The 23,268-nt window shown below is 44.2% G+C and overlaps 1 protein-coding gene across 1 annotated transcript; it reads right to left on the bottom strand.

The window, feature by feature from the left end:
* Positions 1-22,600, bottom strand: Sf3a3 (splicing factor 3a subunit 3). The gene is made up of 17 exons (XM_048434476.3): positions 22,122-22,600; positions 21,806-21,853; positions 21,408-21,460; positions 21,193-21,298; positions 20,304-20,376; positions 18,625-18,716; positions 15,991-16,073; positions 14,367-14,505; positions 9,697-9,765; positions 8,863-8,930; positions 8,545-8,652; positions 7,335-7,404; positions 5,516-5,680; positions 5,320-5,430; positions 4,242-4,332; positions 908-963; positions 1-270 (listed from the first exon to the last, which is right to left on the bottom strand). The coding sequence occupies exons 1-17, from the start codon at positions 22,215-22,217 to the stop codon at positions 193-195; spliced, it is 1,506 nt and encodes a 501-aa protein (XP_048290433.1). The 5' UTR covers positions 22,218-22,600; the 3' UTR covers positions 1-192.
* Positions 22,601-23,268: the final 668 nt, after the last annotated feature.

The raw sequence follows: 23,268 nt of genomic DNA on the forward strand, positions 1-23,268 counted from the left end.
TTTTATTTTCCCACAGATCTTTTTAATATAAAACAAAGATAAAACACATTTCAATTCTGCAAACTGCCAGCATGTCTTGTTTTTACAAGATGCACACTAGACTGAAGACTACATAGCAAAAAGTCTGTAAGAGCATTTGGTTGGGAAAAATAGAAAAAGCAGATCTCCAGGACGCCTGGGTGCAGCCGACCACTAGAGCAGTCCTTGTCTTTTCAGATCCTCGTATGTTTTCTTGTTCACAACGTTTCCACTGGAGTCTTCATACTCTTCCTGCAAAGGAAGGGCTCTCTGTTAGCTACAGAGTTCCATAGCAAACCCTGCTACCCGGAAACCAACATTCACCTAGCTTCCCAATCACAGTCCCACAAGGGAACCAGTGCTATGTCTAGTTATCTGAGCAGCGCCAGTTGTGGCTCTCCCTCACCTCTACATATTCTTCCAAGTAGCACCCTATGTTTGAAGAAAGAAAGCCTAGCAGGGTGGTGGTGGCACACGCCTTTAATCTCAGCACCCGGGAAGCAGAGGCAGGTGGATCTCTGTGAGTTCGAGGACAGCCTGGTCTACAAGAGCTAGTTCCAGGACAGGCCCCAAAGCTAGAGAAACCTTGTCTCGAAAAACCAAAACCAAAACCAAAAAAAAAAAAAAAAGCTGATCAAACAGCCGTGTGAAATGGTTCCCAAGAAGCCTGGGTTTCTGCTCACTGGTCACTGCAGGAGTTAACAGGGAAACCGAACAGGGTTAGAGCTTCAGGTCTACATTATAGTATGACAATGGGTTTATGTGTAGTCAGCTTGTAGACACTGTCCCATCAGATATGTTCCTGCAGCAAACCTCTTTTCCTCTCCTTTCTGCAGGGTGAGGGAGCTATCACGTGATGCCGCCCCAACACTCTCCCATTTTCACCCACCTCGGTGTCAGGCTGCCATCGTTCTGAAGCCTTCTGCAGTTTCAGCTTGGCCCACACTGCAGGATGAGAGAGAGCAGCCATTAGAACTCAGAGTCCGCAGATGCAGTGCTGTATCACAGCCACTGCCCTGCTCCAGCAGCCCCTTCCTGCAACGACTCAAGCTGCCCCCAGATGGAATTCGGATTCAGAGCCACCTGTAGGTAAAACTCCTTTTATTGTGAAATTTACCACAACCTCACTTTGCTGAGAAAGAATGGCGTATCAGGACTTTTCAGAACAGAGAATAAAAACCAGACATGGAGGCACACATCTGTCATCTCAGCAGTTGGGAGACAGAGGAAGGAGGATCAGGCAGTTTAAGGCTAGCCTTGGCTACATAGTAAGATTGAGGCCAGTCTGTGCTAAATGAGCTACCTTGCCTCAAAAAACAATTATAACAGAAAAAAAGAAAAGAAATGCTTTCAAAAGAAGTTAACGGGGAACAGTCTTCAGGAATTATGGAATAAAATAACAATGGATCATAGCTGAGGGCTTAACACACATCCTAGTTGGGTTTTTTTTTTCTTCTTCTTCTTTTTTGAGACGGGTTTTCTCTACATACTTCTGGCTGTCCTTGCTCTTACTATGTAGCCCGGGCTGGCCTTGAACTCTGAGTGCTGGGATTAAAGGAGTGCATTATCATACTCGGCCTCTGTCCTGGTTGGTTTTTGTCAACTTGACAAGCTGGAGTTATCTGGAAGGAGGGACCTAGAGTCAGAAAATGTCACTGCACTGTTTGTAGTGCATTTTCTTGATTAATGATTGACAGCAGATAGTTCAGCTCACTGTGGGTGCGCCACCCCTGGGCAGGTAAGTTTTAAGAAAGCAAGCTGGGCAAAAGCTATGGGGAATACGGTGGTAAGGAGTGTTCCTCCATGCCCTCTCTGGTTCCTGCCTTGAGGTCCTACCCTAACTTCCCTCAGTGATGGACTGTGATAAGGACACTTAAGCCAAACAAGCCCTTTCCTTCGCAAGTTGTTTTTGGTCATGTTTTTTATGCAACAGAAAGCAAACCAAACTGTAACCCACATTACTATTCACATTGACTGCCTTAAAAAAAACAGCTGGGTGGTGGTGGCGCATGCCTTTAATCCCAGCACTTGGGAGGCAAAGGCTGGTGGATCTCTGTAAGTTCGAGACCAGCCTGGCCTACAAGAGCTAGTTCTAGGACAGGCTCCAAAGCTACAGAGAAAGCCTGTCTCGAGAAACCAAAAAAAAAGTGGGGGGGTCAACATCTGCACCCACATTTTTGTCTGAATATGTGGTATGCATGCATATTTTCATCTTCAAATATGAATAACTGTCCATGAGCGATGACCTGAGACTGCTCCCTAGAACACATGGTGGGAGGAGATCTGCACATGCAGTGCTATGCATATATGTGAGAGCATACAAACATACATGCATGGTAAATAAATGCAAGAAAATTTATTTTTGGTTCTTTTGTTTATTGAGAGAGGGTTTCTCTGTGTAGTCCTGACTGTCCTGAAAATAATTTTGTAGACCAGACTGGCCTCAAACTCAGAGTCTGCCTCTGATTCTGCCTCCCAAGTGCTAGGGTGTACACCACTACCAGCACCAGGCTCTGAAAGAAATTTTTTTAAAGTATTCAATCTGTAGAATTATGATTCATTCCATGAACTATGCCTTAATTTCCTACCAACAAAGCAAAAGGAAAAAAAAAATAAAACAGGAAATCAGGGTAGTTGTGGTAGTTCATGCCTGTAATCTTGGCATATACGAAGTTGAGGCAGAAAGATTACCACCAGTTCAAAGTGAGTCTCAGGCAGTCTTAGCTAGAGTCAGATCCCATTCCCAAAATAAAAACAAGAGCTGGGAAGACACTCAGAAGGTAAAGAGCCTACCATGCAAGCATGAAGACCTGAGTTTGGATTTTCAGCACTCATGTAAAAGCCGGGGGTGCTGGCACAATGTTCATGGCCCTAATGCTACAGGGGATGGGGCAGCTCTCAGAAGCTCACTGGCCAGCCAGCCTAGCTGAATCACAGGGCTGCAAGATTAAGAACAGGGCTTATGCTTAAAAAAAGAAAAAAAAAAGTGGATGGCTAGAGAGATGGCTCAGTGGTTGAGAACACTGGCTGCTCTTCCAGAGGACCTCAGTTCTAGTCCCAGCAACCATTAGCCAGTTCTCAACTGTCTGTAACTCCAATTCCAGTGGATCTGATGCTCCCCTTCTGTTCCATTGGATCCTGCACATGCACAATGAACAACAAAACAAACAAAACAAAACAAAACAAAACAAAAACACAGCAAGCACAAGTGTGCACAGATGTGCACACACATTAAATTTAAAAAATAATAAAAATAAGGTGGAGGGTGACCTAGGAACCTATAACCTTCACATACACATGCATGCACACACATGTACACACACAAACTCCTGAAGTTGGGCGTGCTAACACACCAGTACTCACAGAACTCAGGAGGCAGAGGCCGGCAGAGGTCTGAGTTGAGGCCGGCCTGGTCTACCTGGTGAGTTCCAGGATAGCCAAGGCTATATCGTTAGATCCTGTCTAAAACCAAACCAAACCAAACCAAACCAAATCAAACCAAACCAAACCAAACCAAACTCAATAGCAAAAGGGGATGGAGAGATGGCTCAGTGGTTAAGAGCAGTGGCGGCTCTTCAGAAGATTTGGTTTCAATTCCCAGCACCCACATGGCAGCTCACAACAGGGGATATGACAGCCTCACACAGACATGCAGACAAAAACACTAATGCATATAAAATAACAACGAGTACATCATAAAAAAAAAAACCAACAGTCTAGCTAGCATAAAGTGAAACACAACAGAGAAAAGATGAATGAGGAAGCCAAGGACTCCGGCAGTTAACGTAGCAGAGACTTCCAGGCAAGGTGAGGCGCTTGTCACACACTCCACAGGCTCTTCCTCTAGCAAGGACTTTGCTGCTGTGTCTGTCATCTGCAGCTGCCTCAGAAATAAGCTTACTGAACCATTTCTGTCTTCTTCTACTGGATCAGTGGTTCTTAACACATTGAAATCAATTCCAAGGTGTAAATATAGAACCTATACTCAGAATCTTCCAGAGGAAAGTTTGCAGACTCAGGCTGAAAGCCCTCTTCTAAGCTCAGCATAGGGTTCATTTCAAGGGAGATATAATCAGTACTGCCAACCAGCTCATGTCCTTAAAAAATGCAGTAATTATATGTGGGCCTCAGCTTGCCACAGCCACAGCCACAGCCTCTGTCCCTGGGCCTGGAGACAGCAGGGTACTGGGACAGCTGTGGGAGCGGCCGGCAAGCTTACTCACAGGAGACAGCATCTTCAATCTGTGTCACATTCGCGAAGTGGGCAGTGTTGGGGATGCCCAAGCACCTCATGCCATGAGCATGACGCCATTCCTGGAAGAGAAACAGAGGACCATGTGAGGCACGGACAGCTGAGGCAGCTCTCACTCCATTCCACCACAGACCCCACCCCTGCACAAGGCAGCACTTCTTCTGTGGTAGACGACGGACACAAGGCTGACAATGCCAAGCAGGGCTGCATTGTCTCAGGCTTACGAACCGCAGATTCTAGAGTCGGTGGTATGAGAAAAGCATAACTCACACTCACAACTGCACCCTGTGGAGAAGCCGGCACAGCCCAGCAACCCTACCACCTGCAGAACTGCGGGCAGGCAGGCGGCTCTGCAGTTCAGGAGCAAACTGCCGAGCAGATAAAAACAACAAAAGCATGACTTTGGCTCTCAGACAGACAGCAACCTCAATCATTTGAGGTGGCACTGAGAAAACTCACAGCCAGCAGGGGCCCAGAGGACAAGACCAGCAGAGCTAGCAACATGCCTGAAAGGGTAGGCATGTCACCTACCATGCTTGTCTAGTAGAAGTCATTTCCATTATGCAAACTGTCCTCCAAAAATGGAGGGCAGAATGCACCAAGGGTGAGTGCACTTAATGGGGCAGTGCTCAGACACTGCTGTGTCAAGAACAGGCTGGCAAATATCGGGGCCTTAACTGATTTATTTTTTTTCTGCAAAGAGGCAAAGACCCATTTAAAATCTAAACAACAAAAAAATCTGTTGAGCCCCCTTAAATAGCAATGTAGAGAAGACCGAGAAGTCAGAGATGGTCCTGATGCTACTGGAAAACAAGAGAGACAAAGCACAAGAGCCAACATGGGAGCTGAATGAGGCTCCACAGCAGAGCGGTGGCGTGACTCCAGAGCCGGCCCAGGCTTCAGGGCTAGCATGGCCCATGGCCACTGGCATGGGCCTCTCTGATTCCTTCCAGCCTGGGACACCAGAGGCCCTCACAGGCTGCTACCACCTTCATCTCTAAAGGGCTGTTTCCATTCAATTCCCAAGAAAAAGGCTCCGAATTTCTTACAGCAAAGTGCCGCTGGAAGGCCTTCGGTCCTCGGTAGGTGTAGTTCCCACAAATCTCACAGTTGTAGTTAATATTCAGGCCATGAAGCTTATACAGCCAGTAGGGGATCGGCTAAAAGAAACCAAGCGACAGCATTAGGTTACCAAGCTCTTGTGTGCTTCCACAAAGGGATGGAGAGGGATCCCAGGAGGTTTACTTTGCCATCCCAGCCCAGAGGCAGGTTTTTGGGGTTGTAAATGATCTCATTCTCTTCATCTTCACTTTCACTCTCGCTGATCTGCTCCTCTTCCTCCTCCTCCCGCTCTTCTCCTGTCCTGGCTTGCTTGCGCTGGACATTTTCATGAGTGAGCTGACGCTGTTCCTAGGGGGATGGTCCATAAAGCAAGAGCAGAGTCAAGAAATTAGTGAAGGACACCAAGGGACATTGCCTCTAATACCTGCAGATGCCGTTCTGCCAAGGATAAGGATTTGGTTGTAGTATAAGGTTGAGGACGGTCGGCAAAATGGCTCAGCTGGTTAAAATGTACTTGCTAGGCAGCCCAATGGCTTGAGCTCAAGTCTCAGAACCCATGTAAAAAGCCGTATCTACAATCTCATGGGACGTAAAGGCAGGAGAGTCACCTGCGCTGATGGGCACACTAGCCTGGGGTCTGAAGTGCAGCAGAACAGGGAAAAGGGCACCTCAAACCAAGGTGGAAGGTATGAAAGTCCTGAAACTTGTCTTCTGACCTCCACAGGTGAGACTATATTCACACACACATCACACACACCCACACACCAATAAGTTTAAAAAAAATAGAAAAAAGAGAGACTAAGTCATGCCTTCTTGTTAGAAGCATGCTCACAGGCCAATCCTGGTTCTGAAGGGAAAGCCCAAGATTTTATTGCACTTGTCCTGATCCTCATCTGAGGCTGCAGCCCATCATCAGTCTCAGCATTGCTATTGCCAAGTTCCTGAGCCAGTCTTTCTACTGTGGTGACCAACCTGCCCAAGACGGCCCCCTTCCATTCACAACGAGTTCACTCTCCGTGCAGCTACTCGATTCTCCTGACCACAATGTGACTTAAGGACCGTGACATACTAATTTCATATGAAGAAATTCAGTAACATGCTTACAAACCAACAGCCATAAATAAATGGCAAAGTAATGGCAAACACCCTATGGTCCCATAGTTAGAGCAACTTAGGGAAACCACAGGGTAGAACTGGTTAGAATTCAAGAGAGGTGCCATGGCCTGATTGAAAAAGCAAAACACTTCCAGAAAAGGGGGAAGGCACTAGGCACACATCATGCCAACGGCACGGAGGTAATGGCTTCTCAGCCAACTTCAGAGGACTGGCCACCCATATTGCTAGTCACATTTTAATCGCCCACATTTATTGTCCCTGCTATCTAACGTCTGGCTAGTCTGTCAAGAGAAGCAATGGGGGACTACTTTCCCAGCCGTGTGGGTACGTGCTAAAAATAAAGCAGAATCACATCCATGGCAAGGGGCAGAGGTACGAACAAGTTATCTTGGACAAGTAAACCTTTTCCACCTCCTCAATGCCTTGGCTCTCCCTGAGAGACTGCAAGGAGAATGTTCTCCGCCCTCTGAGCACTAGCCTCCTCTAGCCTTGCTAGGTTTCACAATCTCAACACAGGCAAAACGCTACATCAAAATAAATCACACCTGAAGTGCTGCTGGGAATCGCCTTTCTCTTGCCTTTTGAGTGCCTGCTTCATGGGTCACCCCCTGGTCTATGCTGAACCTCAGCAAAGAGCTGCATTATTGGTGATCTGACTGAAAGGCGGGGATGGGGAAGTAGTCTGTTGTCTATGTCTGGCCTTGTGGGAATTGAGCAGCCTTGGGAATATCACCTAACAACAGAATAGGAACCTACTGATGGGCCAAGGACTTCAAGAGAACCACATTTTGAGATGAATTTACTGCTTACTCCCCTCCTTATTTGAACTTCCTATCTAATCCCCACACTGAATAGCACCACAGCTTGCAGAAGACAAAGCACTCACCCCAAGAATCTCCACGTACTCATAGATCTGAGCTTCCAGGAAAGCAATGTCTTTGTTCCTCTCAGTGTCTCTGAGAAAAAGAAACAAGCTGTATCAGTTAAGGGTGCTTTTTGCACCTAAAGCTTTATTCCTGTCAGGAACACTGACTCCGCGATGGCATTAGAAACTCCAGGCATGTGAGCAGCGCCACACAGAGCAAGCTCTCCGCCTGAAGCCCAGAGGTTAGTGCTTACACTCCGGAGGTCTCTGGACTGTGCCTAGGAAGTCAAGGACCCGGTAAGACCGTTTCAACTAGTACCACTATAACTGACACAGGAATACAGTATACACAAGGCCTGCAGGCAAGTATATGACACGAAGTCCTAACTCTGTTGCTTAGCAACTGCAAGAAAGAGCACATTTTTTTTTCACTTTTTCCTCTGTGCCCTCCGTATTTATTAAACAGCAAGAAATCACAGTAAGGGCAAGAGATGAGTAATTCTTTACAGAAATCTTTAAGAGATTTTTTGAAAATTATATATTGCATTTTTTTTTTCATTTTTTAAAAATTTTTTCCATTCAAAAATTCCCACATCCTCCTCCTTCCATTCCCCTCCTGCTCCCCCACTCACCCTCCTCCCTCCCACTTCAGTCTTAAGAGAGGGCAGGATATCCTGCCCTGTGGGAAGTCTAACCCCCTCCCGCCATCCAGGCCTAGGAAGGTGTGCATCCAAACAGACTAGGGTCCCAGAAAGAAAGGGCACATTTTGCAACTTTCTCAAGTCCTGGCAAAAATCAAAGTAACAAACACTTGTAAGAGCTCCAGGCTTCTTATGACAAGTTAGAAAAAAACATGAAAACAAAACAAGACAAAAACCTCCAAATAGCCCCAAAATGCCCAAGGTGGTGTACGCCTTTAATTCCAGTGATTGGGTGGCAGAGGCAGGCGGATCTCTGTAAATTCAAGGTCAGCCTGGCCTACAGAATGAGTTTCAGGACAGCTAGAACTGCTACACTGAGAAACCCTACCTTTGGGGGGAGGTGGGGGAGAATAGATCAAGGCCAAGGAGGCAGTTTAAGGTCACATCCAGACAGAAATTTATCAAGTTTGCAGTCAACCTGAGTTACAGGAAACCTTATCTTAAAGAGCAAAGCAAAAGGAAAGATGGAAAGCTAACTCCATGGAAAGAAATTTAAATCAGAATAGTGGTGCGCGCCCCCAGTTACTCACCTTTTTGTGCCCTTTGATTTGGGGTTCTTGGCAAACAGAGAGGTGTCGAGAGACTCTAGGGACTTCCCTTTGGTGCTGAACAGCCTCTGTGCTCGCTCCTCTAGGGTCCTAAGGACGGAAAAGGCACATAGGACTTTAGGGTGAACTTACTACATAGGCTGGTGTGAGATTCTGACTCTCACATGCTGCGGTGAAAAGCGTGCGCCATCATGCCCTACACATGATGTTTTCTGCAGTATGGGGCAACAAAATACAACAAAATCGGACCCACACAGTAAACAAAAACTAGAAGTTTTGATAGAAAACGCAGGTCCTTACCCGCCACATTTCAGGCCTAAAGCCAACAGTGCAGATTTCAACCTGTCCAGACCCAGGGATGCCAACTCCTACAAAAGATAAATCAATTACAAAACAGCATGACCAGCTTTGTCCCCAGGCAAGACTATATGAGAAATCAACACAGCTTTCAGTCTCCACAGACCGACTGCTGCAATGTCTAGATGCAGTCACACTGGGAGGGCAGCATTCCCTAGCTCTCTGTGGTGGAACTGTTCCTGCCAGTATTTTTGCAGAGATGGGAACTGAACTTGGGACCTCACACATGCTGACCATGCAAGTACTCCACCACCTGAGCTACCTCCGGTTTCCTGTTCTGTTTTAGAATTACTGTCTTTGTGTTTTGAGACAGGTTCTTATTCTAAAGCTAGCTACACATTCACAGCAACCTTCCTGCCTCAGTCACTCTCTTAACTCTCTATACTGTAACATCACATCACACTTCTCTGAAATGTAGTTTTTAGAGAAGTTAAAAGGTTTTCCTTCTGGTCTTTCCATATTCCTTGTACATGCCTGTCCTCAGGAAATGGTATTATTGCAAGTCTAAGACACTGAAGACAAGAAAGGAAGTAGCCCCTCCAAAGGATGGTCAGGACTGGTGAGACGGTTCACAAGAAAAGAATGCTTGCTGTCAAGGGAGTCTGAGTCCCAGGAGTCACATGGTAAAAAGAGAGCCAACTCTCACAACTTATCATCTCTGCACGCATGCTGTGACTCATGTGTGGGGACACATAATTACTCCTACACAATAAATGTAACAACAACAAAAAGATAGCCAAGCAAGGCCAATACTGTCTACTGTACTGAAAAACATACCTCCCAGGAGGAGAATGCAGAGAGGTCAAGATGGGCTCCAGCATGGGTCAGGGCACTACTTGTCTCTTTCTGGTAAGAACAGGAAAAAATCCAGGTTAATAAGACAAAGGTAAGGGAGTGGTCTAAACTGGCTGGCTCCTTTCTTTAATCATATTTACAAATAATGATCAACTCATACAAAAATGAAGTTAAAAAAAAAATCAGATGGTTAGTTTTCTTTCCAAAAGTTCAAGTTTATCCACAGAAGTATATATATACTAATATATGTATATTAGTATATATAAACTAAGTGTGTATATATATATATATAGATTTTGGTCAACAGGAGCCATAGAGCAATCAGGATATGGCTGTTAAAAATCTTCAGCTCGCTGGGCGGTGGAGATACACAGCTTTAATCCCAGGGAGGAAGAGGCAGGTGAATCTCTGTGAGTTCGAGGCCAGTCTGGTCTACAGAGGGATTTCTAGGACTGACTCCATAGCTACTGGGAACCCTGTCTCAAACAAAACAAAACAACCCCAACCAACCAACCAACCAACCAACCAAACAAACAAAAAACTGGGCTCAAGTTGGGTAGTGGTGGCGTATGCTTTTAATCCCAGGACGGGGAGAGGCAGAGGCAGGTGGTTCTCTGTGAGTTTGAGGCCAGCCTGGCCTACAAAGCGAGTTCCAGAACAGGCTCCAAAGCTACACTGAGAAACCCTGTCTTGGAAACAAAGAAAAAAAACAAAATAAATTCCTGGGCCCAGACAATGGTCAGTGACTCCTGACAAGTCTTGTCCAAACTGCCTTGCTGCAGAACAGAGCTGATCCTGAGGGACTGGCACCCAATGTCCTGAAGCAGAGACTCAAGACTGAAATAGTTAAGTTATTTGTGTGATATTTGTACACTATGTGAAGGTGCATTGCTGTGATTGGTGTAACAAAAAGCTGATCGCCCAATAGCTAGGCAAGGGGTATTAGGCAGGATTCCTGGGAGAAAAAGGAAGAGAAGGAAGAATCTAGGTTTATGGGAGAGAGGAAGCAGGAGATGTAAGATGAAAGAGAGATAACACCATATAATAGGAAATAGATTAATATAAATGGGTTAAGTTATAAGAGTGAGATAAGAATAAGTCTAAGCTATAGGCCGAGCTTTGATAATTAATAAGTCTCTGCGTCATTATTTGGTAGCTGGCTGGTGGAACAGAAAAAGACTTTATATGCCACCCAAAGTGGAAATTGAATATCCAAACACAGGGCCTGAGAAAGCTAAGAAAAGTTCAGGACATTGAGCTGGATGCGGCTTTCTAGTCCTGCAGTCTCTCAGGCGGACCATGCTTGGCAATACAGAGGCATGATTACTGCCTGATGCCTGCCGGCTGAAGCCATCTACCAACACCATGTGCCAAGCTGCATGATGGCAGACATGGTAGTTTAAAAATTGTCTCATATGGTCAGAAAACACTGCAGGTGATTAGTAAAGTCAGGTTCAGACACAAAAAACCTCTAAAAAGGTACAATATGTTTAAAAATGTGCCTAGATACTAAAGAAAGAAAATGGGTATAGATAGTCATTACTTAAAAATAATAAAGTAGAATCATTAAAGACAGAATAAAGTAATAAAAAGAATAAGTCATGTAAAGATGAGAAATATACAGGGTATCTGGATCCTCTATTGTGCTTTGTTGATTCTGAATTTTTTAAATGCTAATGTACAAAAAACAATAGCTGCTGAGAGACAGTGGATTATGGAAACTGTTAAATTAAACCTATATATTTTAAGAATGTCTTCACTTCCAACTGGAAGTCAAAAATGTGTTGTGCTGGAGGAGAGGCTCTGCCTTTGTCTCCACAGGAAGCAGAAAGTTACAGTTCTCTTCAGAATTAATAAAGATCAGATTTGACTGGGGAGCTCTTGACACACCTTAGCCATAGACAAGAGAAAAGACACCAAGAAAGACTGCAGGACAGGTGACATGCATGCTGATCCCCCTACATAGGAACAGTTCTGAGACTGATGAGACATGATAAATCTTGCTGACTACAGAGTCTTCATGACTTATTATTGCATGCTGTCCTTTCATATGGCATGGATAGAGGTTTCACTGTAGTCCAAATGGACTTATAAAATTGAGAGATGCCTTCTACCTGCTCAAACATAGAACAAATAAATCTTTAACTGACTTTTGCACACCCCACATTCCATACTTATGTAAATGCAGATATTTATGTTACCTTTAAAAGTTCGTGTTTTCAGAAAGAAAAAAAGAACCCAAAACCAATGAAGACAAGTAGCCCAGGTGATCCAGCCTCTCAAAATGCCCCTGTTACAGTTTCCTCAAAATTCTGCATCCAGAACAACTTCAAAGCTGCTAGCTGAGATGGTCCAGCCTCACAGTCTATCCAGCCAGAACTCCAAATACGCTCTGCACTTTCCCATCACACAGAGACTAAACAAACAAACAAACAAAAAAAATACATCTAGCTCTCCCAGGACTTGACCATTATCCCAATTTTCTCATGGTCCCCTAAAGATGATGGCGTCCCCAGACAACAGAAAGTGTGGGAGCCCATATGGACTGACTCAGTATTCATCTGGAGTCAATTCTGACTTAAAAGTCAGTGGCATTCAAGATTGTCTGCTCTGCCTGTATCCTTGAGGGCTGTGAGAAAGTTCTGATTAAGTCCATGGGAAAGAGCATTTTGCCTAGGATAAAGAACACGTTATCTACTAAGACACAGGCTGGTGAATGCCACCCAAGGGCACATTCAGATAGAAGAAAAAACTGCTTGCTCAAGGACAGGAATAGTCCTGTGGTTAGATACTGACTGTCTATGCTGTGTTTTGTTCTGCTTTTGTATATAAGCAGGCTCCGAAACAAACTCTGGGCTGGTTGGTATTTAAGAACAGACCTCCTGGATCTATCCTGTGTTTTCTGCCTCAATTTCTTCCAATCTTTCAGTTTCTTCAACCTCACGCCCCCTTCCTGGTACCCCAGCTGACTTTGTTGGAACAGGCTCTGACAAGAGAGCAGTTTAGAAACAGCATCCACATTCCCAAGAAGAGGGATGGATGGTTTTGGTCATTCAATGGATATGGATGTTTGTTTATCATCATTTGGGGGTTGGTTACAAGTTGTTATTGGTAATGATAAGAAAGAAAGCTGAACAAAAGAAATTAGATTCAAGGATCTCATTCTGACAAGAGGAATATAGAAATGATAGGATTAAAAGGTGGATTATTAAATCTACTTTTCAATTTAAAAAAACAACAAAAACTACTAGTCTCAAATATCTTACATTGGTATGGATTTTTGTATATTGATACAAATTTAGGTTATTTTATTATACTGTATATATATTTCTACAAATGCTTTAAGTATTGTACCTATGCAGGTCATTTAAAAATGATGGGCATCAAAGAACCTCTATACAGAGTTTGCTTTCAATATGACAAAACTAGTCATTTGGGCAAGAAGCTGTGTTTGCCTTGACTACTGACAGGATGCTGTCCACACTGGAAAAGCAGGACACAGAAGAAAGTAACTGCCAAACTTTACCAAGAAAAGGTAGGTAGTACAGTCCTTCAATGTTCATGTTTCACAGAAATGTCTGTTAGATATTCTAGGCCTGTAAACTGAAGATGGATGCCCCAACACTGCAGAGGATACTTGGGGTGACTCTCCAGGCAGCCAGATGTCTCTGTCATTTCTACAGCTTTGAAAGTTGCTTGCTCTGCACTTCCTGTACACCCGTTAAATTATATCCTTCTTGGGTCTCTGATCAGAATTGAAGATTACAGAGTACACTGTTCACTGTTACTAAGTTCAGGAAAAAGGAAAAACTTACATAAAAGATATAAAGTTTATATAAGAAACATAAAGCCTAAATTGTTTATCTAAGATGTTTTCGGGTAGCTGGGCATGGTGGCACATGCCTATAATCCCCAGCTTTCGGGAGGCAGGGGCAGGTGGATCTTTGTGAGGTCTGACAGTCAAAGATACACAAGAAACCCTGCCTCGAAAAACAAACATACAAAAAGATGTTTTTAGGCCTAAAAAGATATTTTAAAGATCGTAATACAAGTTATAAAAGAAAATGGTTAAGGTATAAAGCTTTGGACTAAGATAGGATAGATCATACAGTACTTTCTAGAATTTGCCAAATATATGTGGACTAAACATTGTGAATGTAATTCTTACTTGATAATTGTTCTTATTGTATATAGTTTTACAATGTTAGAGGTAAAACCTTTCCTTTTTATTTCAACAAAAAGAGAAAATGTTGGGGCTGGAGAGATGGCTCAGAGGTTAGGAGCATTGCCTGCTCTTCCAAAGGTCCTGAGTTCAATTCCCAGCAACCACATGGTGGCTCACAACCATCTGTAATGAGGTCTGGTGCTCTCTTCTAGCCTGCAGGCATACATGCAGACAGAATATTGCATACATAATAAATAAATATTAAAAAAAAAAGATGGAAGAGAGGCAACACCACAAGCTAGAATGTAGCTTAATATAAATGGGCTAATGTAAGATGTAAGAGCTAGTTAGGAATAAGCCTAAGCTATAGGCCAAGCTATCACAATTGATAAGAAGTCTCTGTATCATGATTTGGGAGCTGGCTGGTGGGACAAAAAAAGACTACTAAATGAGTTCACTTCCCTGGCATGAACCCCATGAAGCTTACCGGCCATCCAGGAAAGGTACCATTATCCCACTTCTTCTCAAAGTCAGTCTGAATCTTCCCAAAGAGCTCATTCTGGTCCTGAAGGGGCTTCACTCTATCTGTGTAATCTTGGAGGTACTCCAGCAGCATTTCCAGGTATCTGCAGAACATTTAAGAGAGAGAGAGAGAGCAATCACAGCTTCCACCTGTGATATACTGCTATGCCCTGCAAACTACACTTCATTTTTTTCTTTTTCTTGTTTTTTTCAATACATGGTTTCTCTGTGTAGCCCTGGCTTTCCTGGAACTCAACCAGGCTGGCTTAGAACCCAGAGACCTGCCTGGCTCTGCCTCCCAAGATGCTGGCATGCACCACCATCATTCAGCCCACTACTAATTTTTTAAATGAGCTTAATTTTTTTTTCCCACATCATGACCTTTCCTACCTCCTTTTATCCTCAAGATATGATGTCAAAATGCCAGGTCTTAATCAACTCACAGATAAAAGAAGTCAAGTAAATAGAATATGAGAAAGAGAAAGCTTGGGAGCAACTAAAAAAAAAAAGTGTGATTAATTCATTATTACTTTCCACTTAATACCAGATCCAAGCATATAGCCAGTCCTGAAAACATTCCCCTTAAATTCCAAAACCTCAGAGATCCCCAAACAGATTTATTTCTACATTACACAAAATTAAGAAAGGTATGGGTAAGAACACAGATATTCCCATAGATACCGCGGTAGTTTGAATGCAATTGGCTCCCATAAACTCACTGGGAGTAGCACTATTAGGAGATGTGGCTTTGTTGGAGTACATGAAGTCACAAAGGAGCTGTGTCACTGTGGGGGTGGTCTTTAAAGTCTCATATATGCTCAAGTCACACCCAGTGTTTCAGTTCCCTTCCCGTTGTCTCTGGAGCAACATGCAGGACTCTCAGCTACTTTTCTAACACCACATCTGACTACACACTACTATGTCCCACAATGATGATAATGGACTGAATACCCCAACTCTAAGCCACCCAATTAAATGTTTTCCTTTCTAAGAGTTGCCACGGTCGGGCTGGAGAGATAGCTCAGTGGTTAAGAGCACTGACTGCACTTCCAGAGGACCCGGGTTCAATTCCCAGCACCCACATGGCAGCTCACAACTGTCTGAAGATCTAGTTCCAGGGGGTCTGACACCTTCACACCAATGCATATAAAATCAAATTAAATAAACCATAAAAAATATTTAAAAAAAAAAAAGAGTTGCCACGGTCACGGTGTCTCGTCACAGCAACAGAAACCACAACTAAGATAGATACCTTTGTGCACAATCAGAATATTACAAATTTTTATTTCTTGAGACAGGGTCTCACTATGCACCCCTGGTTGGCTTGGAATTCACTATGTAGACCAGGCTGGCCTCAAATTCAGTGACCCACCTGCCTCTGCCTCTTGGGAGTGCTGGGATTAATGGCACACAACATTACGCCAGCATCACAAATATTTTAAAGCCTAGAATTCACTATCTTCTGATGAACCCAGAAGTCAGTCATTTATGTACAGTATTCAGGCAACAAAAGCCAGGACTTTGACCTCAAACCTTCCCATAAAATTCTATCTAAATCCAGAAAAGGCCTGGAAACCATAAGTGCCTACCTCTTATACTCTGCATTCTTTCTTTCTTTAGGAATGTCAAACAACTGGTCAAAGATGGACAGGTATGTGATATAATCCAGCTTCTGAAAAGAGAAAAAAAAATGACAGCACTCAGGAGGATAAGTCAATCTTCAAAAAGCAAGATCAAGGGCTGGAAAGATGGCTCAGTGGGTAAGGTGCTTGCTGCCAAGTGACCCACCCTGTGGAAGCAGAGGACTAACTCCCTCAAGTTAATCTAGGACTCCCATACTTGAAGGTAACTGCACACACACTAAATACATAGTTTTGTTTTTACAAACGAGGTCAAGAAAGCTGGGCAGTGGCGGCGCATGCCTTTGATCCCAGCACTCGGGAGGCAGAGGCGGGCTTATCTCTGTGAGTTCGAGGTCAGCCTGGGCTATAAGAACTAGTTTCAGGACAGGCTCCAAAGCTACAGGGAAACCCTGTCTCGAAAAACCAAAAAGCCAAAAATAAAAAAAAACAAAAACAAGGTTAAGGGGCTGGAGAGATGGCTCACAGATTAAGAGCACTGGCTGCTCTTCCAGAGGTCCTGAGTTCAATTCCCAGCAACCACATGGTGGCTCACAACTATCTATACTAAGATCTGATGCCCTCTTCTGGCATACAAGAATACATTCAGGCAGAATGTTATATACATAATAAATAAAAAAACTTTTTTTTTTTGGTTTTTCGAGACAGGATTTTTCTGTAACTTTTGGAGCCTTTCCTGAAACTAGATGTTGTAGACCAGGCTGATCTTGAACTCACAGAGGTGTGCTTGCCTCTGCCTCTCAGGTGCTGGGATTAAAGGCATATGCCACCATCGTCCGGCCCTAAATAAAGAAATCTTAAAAAACAACAACAACAAAAACAAACAAACAAACAAAAAACCCAAGAGAAAATTGAGAGTTCTCTAACCAAGCATCGAGGCATAGCTCACTTCAGTGTTTTCTTTCCTTCTTTCATCCCTAGGGCTACTGATTCCTAGGGAGAATAATACTGAAGGGAGTATTATAACATTGCTGGACATGAAACTAAGTCTACATGATCAATTAACAAACACAAATCCAAATAAGATACATGCTGGATATTTATGGTGGTCCAGGCTCCTGTCTAAGGATTTTGCCTTGTGTTAGTTGAAGATCTCTGCACCAAATATGGAGGTGCAGCGGAGAACAAGGCACCTGTCTGCAGAGCTTAAGGTTAGCAGCTGCATTTGGGGACATTTCCCTATAAAGACAAGGTATCACAGAGATCTTCCTGCCTCTGATGCCTAAGTGCTGGAATTAAAGGTGTGCCATCATGCCCCACCAAAAACTTACTATTAAACTTCCTTGTGACTTTTCTGAGACTGCCATTTTAAACCCCATCACCAAACACACAACAAACACCTGCCCACTGAAAGACACGAACTAGTGCTTTTCCAAAGAGATCGTGCTGGATTTCTCGCATGCCTCATACTGTGCACCTAACACAAGAGCATCTGAAGTATTTATGAGTTTAAAAACTTACTGGGTATAGTGACACACACCTTTAATCCCAGTAGTTGGGAGGCAGAGTCAGGTGGATCTGTATGAATTCAAGGCTGGCCTGGTCTACATAATGAACTCCAGGTCAGTCAGGATCACAGAGAAACAGTGTCTCGGAAAACAAACAAAAAAGTCATTTACCTTTGAGCAGGGGCTTGGTTCAGTGAGTCAAGTGCTTATAGTATAAGCATGAGTCCCTGACTACAAATCCCCAGGCCCCATGTAAGAGCTGGACATGACAGTTCATATCCAGAACTTTAGTGCTGGGGAGAAGAGACAAAGATCCTGGGGGCTCACAAGTCAACCGTAATAGCTGACCGGGTGAGCTCCACGTTTAGTGAAAGATCCTGTCTCAAAAAAATAAGGGCCCGGGAATGGAGAGAAGGTTCAGCAATTAAGAGCACTCAATGCACTTGCAGAGAACCCAGGTTCAATTCCCAGCACTCACAGGGTGGCTCACAATCAATCATGTGTAACAAAACTCCAGTTCTAGGGGATCTAGCTCCCTCTTCTGGACTCTAGGAGTACCAAACACATGCATGGTGCAAACATACATGCAGGTAAAAAACTCATAAAATAGAAATATATAAAAAGTATCTATTAAAAAAATAAGAAGGACGGAAGCCTGGTAGTGGTGGCATACACCTTTAATCCCAGCACTTGGGAGACAGAGGCAGGCAGATCTCTGAGTTCAAAGCCAGCCTGGTCTACAGACTGAGTTCCAGGACAGCCAAGGCTACACAGAGAAAACCTCTCTTGAAAAACAAAACAGAAACTGTGAAGAGCAATAGAGGAGGACACCTAATGTTAGCCTCAGGCCGCTACATGCACAGGCCCAGAACTGTACTCCCCCTCAGATAGTTTATCTTTTACAAAAGTATTTTTGTTGCATGAATAAATCAAAATAAGGAAAATTGTTAATAAAAAAAATGGGCTTGCTGTATTAACTGTAGGCTTGTGTCATTTCATTATAACTATGTGTATTCCAAGAAATGGAATCACCTACTTAATATCAACATAAGTTACATGGGGACATTTCATGCTTTAATTAGGTGTCTTGACTTAGACCTAGAACGAGAGTCTCTCTCCCTTCCCCAGGCCTTACCTCAGATGCCTTCAGGTTAATGTACTTAAGGTAGCAGTCATGGAGATCAAGGTAGCGACCATATCCCTCTTCGTCTGTGAACTCCACCAAGTCTGAAGGAATGACACGTCAATAACTGTGATACGACAGACTCCTTTCTTGAACTTGCTCTTTCAAATGTACTACCTGTTCGAAGTTCCATGACGCAGTCCTTTACTCCAATATTCTCCTTACTCTCATCAAATAAACAGATCTATAACTGGGCAGTGGTGACACAGCCTTTAATTCTAGCACTCAGGAAGCAGAGGCAGGAGGATCTCTGAGTTCGAGGCCAGCCTGGCCTACAGAGTGAGTTCCTGGACAACCAGGACTGTTTCAGAGAAACTGTCTCAAAAAACCAAATAACAGAACACAGATATAGGTTTTCACTTTGAGCTTAGATAGCATAAAATAAGTATTTTATGCAAGACCATCAGGATGTCAGTACAGTTCAGAAACCAAGATGAAAACCCAGCTATCAATTCCTGAGGTACTTGGATAAAAATAGGGTTCCATAGCCTAAACTGGCCTCAGACTCCTAATCTGCATGCTTCCACCTAAGTGCGGGATTTACAGGTCCGTGTCACTATTCTGGTTTACACAGCTCAGGACGGAACTCAGGTTCTCAGGGACACTCACAAATATTCTACCAACTGAGCTAAGCTCTGTGCACAGATCTAAGCACCGCAATATCCTCTACTTTGCTTTAAAATTATCACTCAGAAGGCTAAGGAAGGTGGATCATGAGTTCAAGACCAGTTGGACATGGGAGCAAAACCAGTCTGGTCTACAAAGTGAGTTCCAGAACAGTTAAAGCTATGTAGAAAGACCCTGTCTCAACAACAAACAGGCAAAAAACAAACAAACAAAAAAAAAAAACAGACAAACAAACAAAAATGCCAGGCAGTGGTGGGTACTCCTTTAATCCCAGAGCTAGGGAGGGCAGAGGCAGGTGGATCCTTGAGTTAGAGGCCAGTCTGGTTTATAGAGTGAGTTCTAGGGCAGTCAAAGCTACAAGGAGAAATCATATCTTGAAAAACAAACAAGAAGAAAAATAGAGAAAGGGATGGACAGATGGCTCAAAGGTAAGAAAAATGAAAAACAATAACAAAAAAACTCAAAGGCACTCGTCTTTATCTTAATTTAAATGGTACCAGGCCTATGAGACTTTTATTTACATATTTACTATTTGTTTGAGACATGGTCTCATGATTTTTGACTGTCCTGGAACTTGCTATGTAGCCTAGTCTGACCTTGAACACAAGAGAACGGTCTGCCTACACCTTCTGAGAGCTGGAATTAAATGTATACACACAACCAGGTTTTAGGGGCTAGAAAGACAGTTCAGCAGCTAAGAGCATTGGCTGCTCTTGCAGAGAACCCAGGTTTGATCCCTAACCCTGGCATGGTAGCTCACAAGCATCTCTAAGTCCAGTTCTAGAAGCTACAAGTCTCCCCCCCCCAACCCCACCCCCGTCTCCTCAAGTACAGCCTATTCACTATATATAGATATTATGCAGGTACAACACCCATACAGTCAAAATAAAAATAAAGGCTTAAAACAAACAAACAAACAAACAAACAAACAAGAAGGCAGGCTCCAGCCATATTGCCTAGAATGGCTTTGAATTTCCCAGAAAGAAACATTAAACCATACTTACTTTGTGCCTCTTCGCTTGGATTCTCTCGGGCCTTCAGAAGCTCTTCAAATTCCACTGACATTGGCACACAGATCTGAGGTGAAGGAAGGAGCGCGGGTGGGTCTGTCAGTGTCTCAGGCATGTACAGAACTGGACTTCTGATGCCTGATTAGCCCTGGACTGTTCAGAGGCACTCACTACTGTTCTCCACTTGTTTTGCTAAGTATAGCTGGGCAGACATTAACTGCCACAAAATACAACCTCCTAAGGAAGGACTGCATTAGAGGAGGTAGTCTAGGAAAGACATTTGATGAAGGAGTTGGCACTGGACATGAATCCTGAAGGTGCTCATTAACTGTGGAAGTGAGCGGAGTACCACTGTATTGGTAGAGGATTTCAAGGCAGAATTAGGAGCACAATGTATTAGGTGGGGGAGATTACTGAGAAAGATAAAAAGGAGAAAGCAGGGGTTGGAGAGATGGCTTAGAAGTTAAGAGCACTGGCTGTTCTTCCAGATGTCCTGAGTTCAATTCCCAGTAACCACACGTTGGCTCACAACCATCTATAAATAAATAAATATATCTTTTTTTTAAAAAAAGGAGAAAGCAAGTTTGGGTAGAGAGAGCCTAGACTATGATGCTGACAAAATCTGGACCAAGTCAATAAAGAACTCTGGAGCAAAAATTACTCAACATTTCTCACTGGGCAGAAAAAAGCAGGCCCTCCTGCTTTCATTGTGCTCCCTTACTGGCTGAGAAAGGCCAGAAAGGATGTCAGCTAACTATGTTCACTGGAGTTAAGTGGCAAGTTCTTTTTTGGAGAGATGAATGGCATACCCCCCCCCACACACACACACACATTTTCCTTGCATCTTTCCTTATTTTGGGAAAAATACTTTGGGAGGCCATACCTCATTTGGGTGCTTCCGATGAAATTCCTTTATCTGCTTGAGCCTATTATAGAATTCAGCAAACTCATTGGGTCCCGAAATAGCATTGAGTTCTTCCTTTCGCAGTCTGCAAAACATGGATAAATCCAAGGAGCATAAAGCACAAAGCGAATCCTCTCACCATGGCTCCTCAGAAACCCTGACTGCTGGGGTGGGGGGATGTGACTGTCACTTACCCATCTTTATCATCATACAAATCCCTCAGGTTCCCACTGACTTCCATGTATCTCTGAAAGGCAAACACAAATCCATCAGAAGGAAGCAATTTGTACAACAGGGTTAAATAAACAACAAAGGCTTTGTTGGCAAAGCCTAAGGAAAAGCCTAAGGAAACCTCATGAGATTAAAGGTTTTGAAAGTTCCTCTACTTTTAAGAGACAGACTGAGCGGGTACTGGTGGCACACACCTTTAAAGCCAGCTCTTGGAGGCAGAGGTGGGACATATGTCTAAGAACCCGAGATGGATATTCTAAGCACCCTCGGGCAGGACTCAGGCTGAGCCTCCGCACCTTCCCCTGCCAGTACTTTTCCCGCCCAGCCCGACCTAAATGGAAGCGGACAGCGGGGCACTCACATCTTGCATGGCCCGAGTGCGGTGATCAGAATTGATCTGGTCCCGGAGCTGGAGAAAGGCAAACAGAGACGCTGTTAGTTTGAGAAATGGAGTTGGAAAGGCCACCCGAAGGACGAGCTTAATGGTTTAGGTCTCAGGGCTGACGCAGAAGGAATGCTGGGCCCTCGGAGGATGTTATCGAGGCTGGGATTACAGCAGCCTAGGAGAAAGGCGAAGATGAGGCGCGGGGAGGGTCTGAGGCCGAAGAAAGCGCTCAGGGACTCGGCACGGGACCGAGGCCCTCCTCCCGATGCGGTCCCGACCACGGCCCACTCACCGTGGATTTCTTAGTGAGCATCTCTTTGGCCATGACATCCATGAGCCGTTCCTTCTCTTCATGATAGCGCCGTTGCTGCTCCAGAATTGTTTCCATTTTCCCCTAGCCACGACGCTTCAATTCAGACCACCAGCATAGGCGGAAGCAGCGCCTGCCGCCTTGCGCGCCTGCGTCTCCGTCTCAGCGTGCTGCATCAGGCTGCACCAAAGTTCCGCGAGTCCCGGAAGTGCATTGGGGGAACTCAAAAAAATGAACACCACAAGGAGAGCTACTCACGGCTACCGGCAACACTGCCCCCTGCTGACCGGAGTTGTGGAGTGGAGGAACGATGCTCCTGGATACCTGCAAAAATCCTGGAGGCAGAGGGTGAGAGGCAACTGGCAGGATGGGACTCGCTGTGGTCAGCTGGGCCGGCAAGGACACACTGGTGTGGAACGAGATGTCGAAGGATACAGAAGGGAAAGCGGAACTGGAATCTCTAGTTTTCAGGGTGTGACCTCTGGTGATATTTTCCCTTTGTCTGGACTTCAATGTCTGTCAGTAAAGTGAGAATGGTGGTGGTTTTGTTCTTAACAAAATTCATATGTGGGAACAACTTTATCAGCAGAGGACTCTTTAAGTGAAATGCGGTATATTCAGACAACGAAATGCTTGCGATTCAGCACAGGCTGGTCCTTGATTTTCTGTATCCTTAATTTTTCTGCCTCTGCCTGCCATATGCTGTGATTATATATGAGCCATAACACCTAGCCACTGTACAGCTAAAAAATGAGATATAGAGCCGGGCGATGGTGGCGCCTGCCTTTAATCCCACCACTTGGGAGGCAGAGGCAGGCGGAACTATGTGAGTTCGAGGCCAGCCTGGTCTCCAGAGCAAGTGCCAGGACAAACTCCAAAACTACACAGAGAAACTGTCTCAAAAAAAAAAAGAAAGAAAGAAAGAAAGAAAGAAAGGAAGAAAGAAAGAAAAGAAAAAAGAAAGAAAAATGCTATCTAGGCAGCTTTTCTTAAAAGGAGGAGGAAAAGGAAGAAACAAAAAAGATTAACAACACTCTGGAGGCAAAGATAGGCAGGTCTTTGTGAGTTCTAGACCATCATGGTCTACATAGTGAGTTCCAGGATAGTCAGGGCTACATAGAGAGACTGG

Source organism: Myodes glareolus, chromosome 3, assembly GCF_982192425.1.
Source record: "Myodes glareolus chromosome 3, mMyoGla1.1, whole genome shotgun sequence".
Lineage (NCBI taxonomy): Eukaryota > Metazoa > Chordata > Mammalia > Rodentia > Cricetidae > Myodes > Myodes glareolus.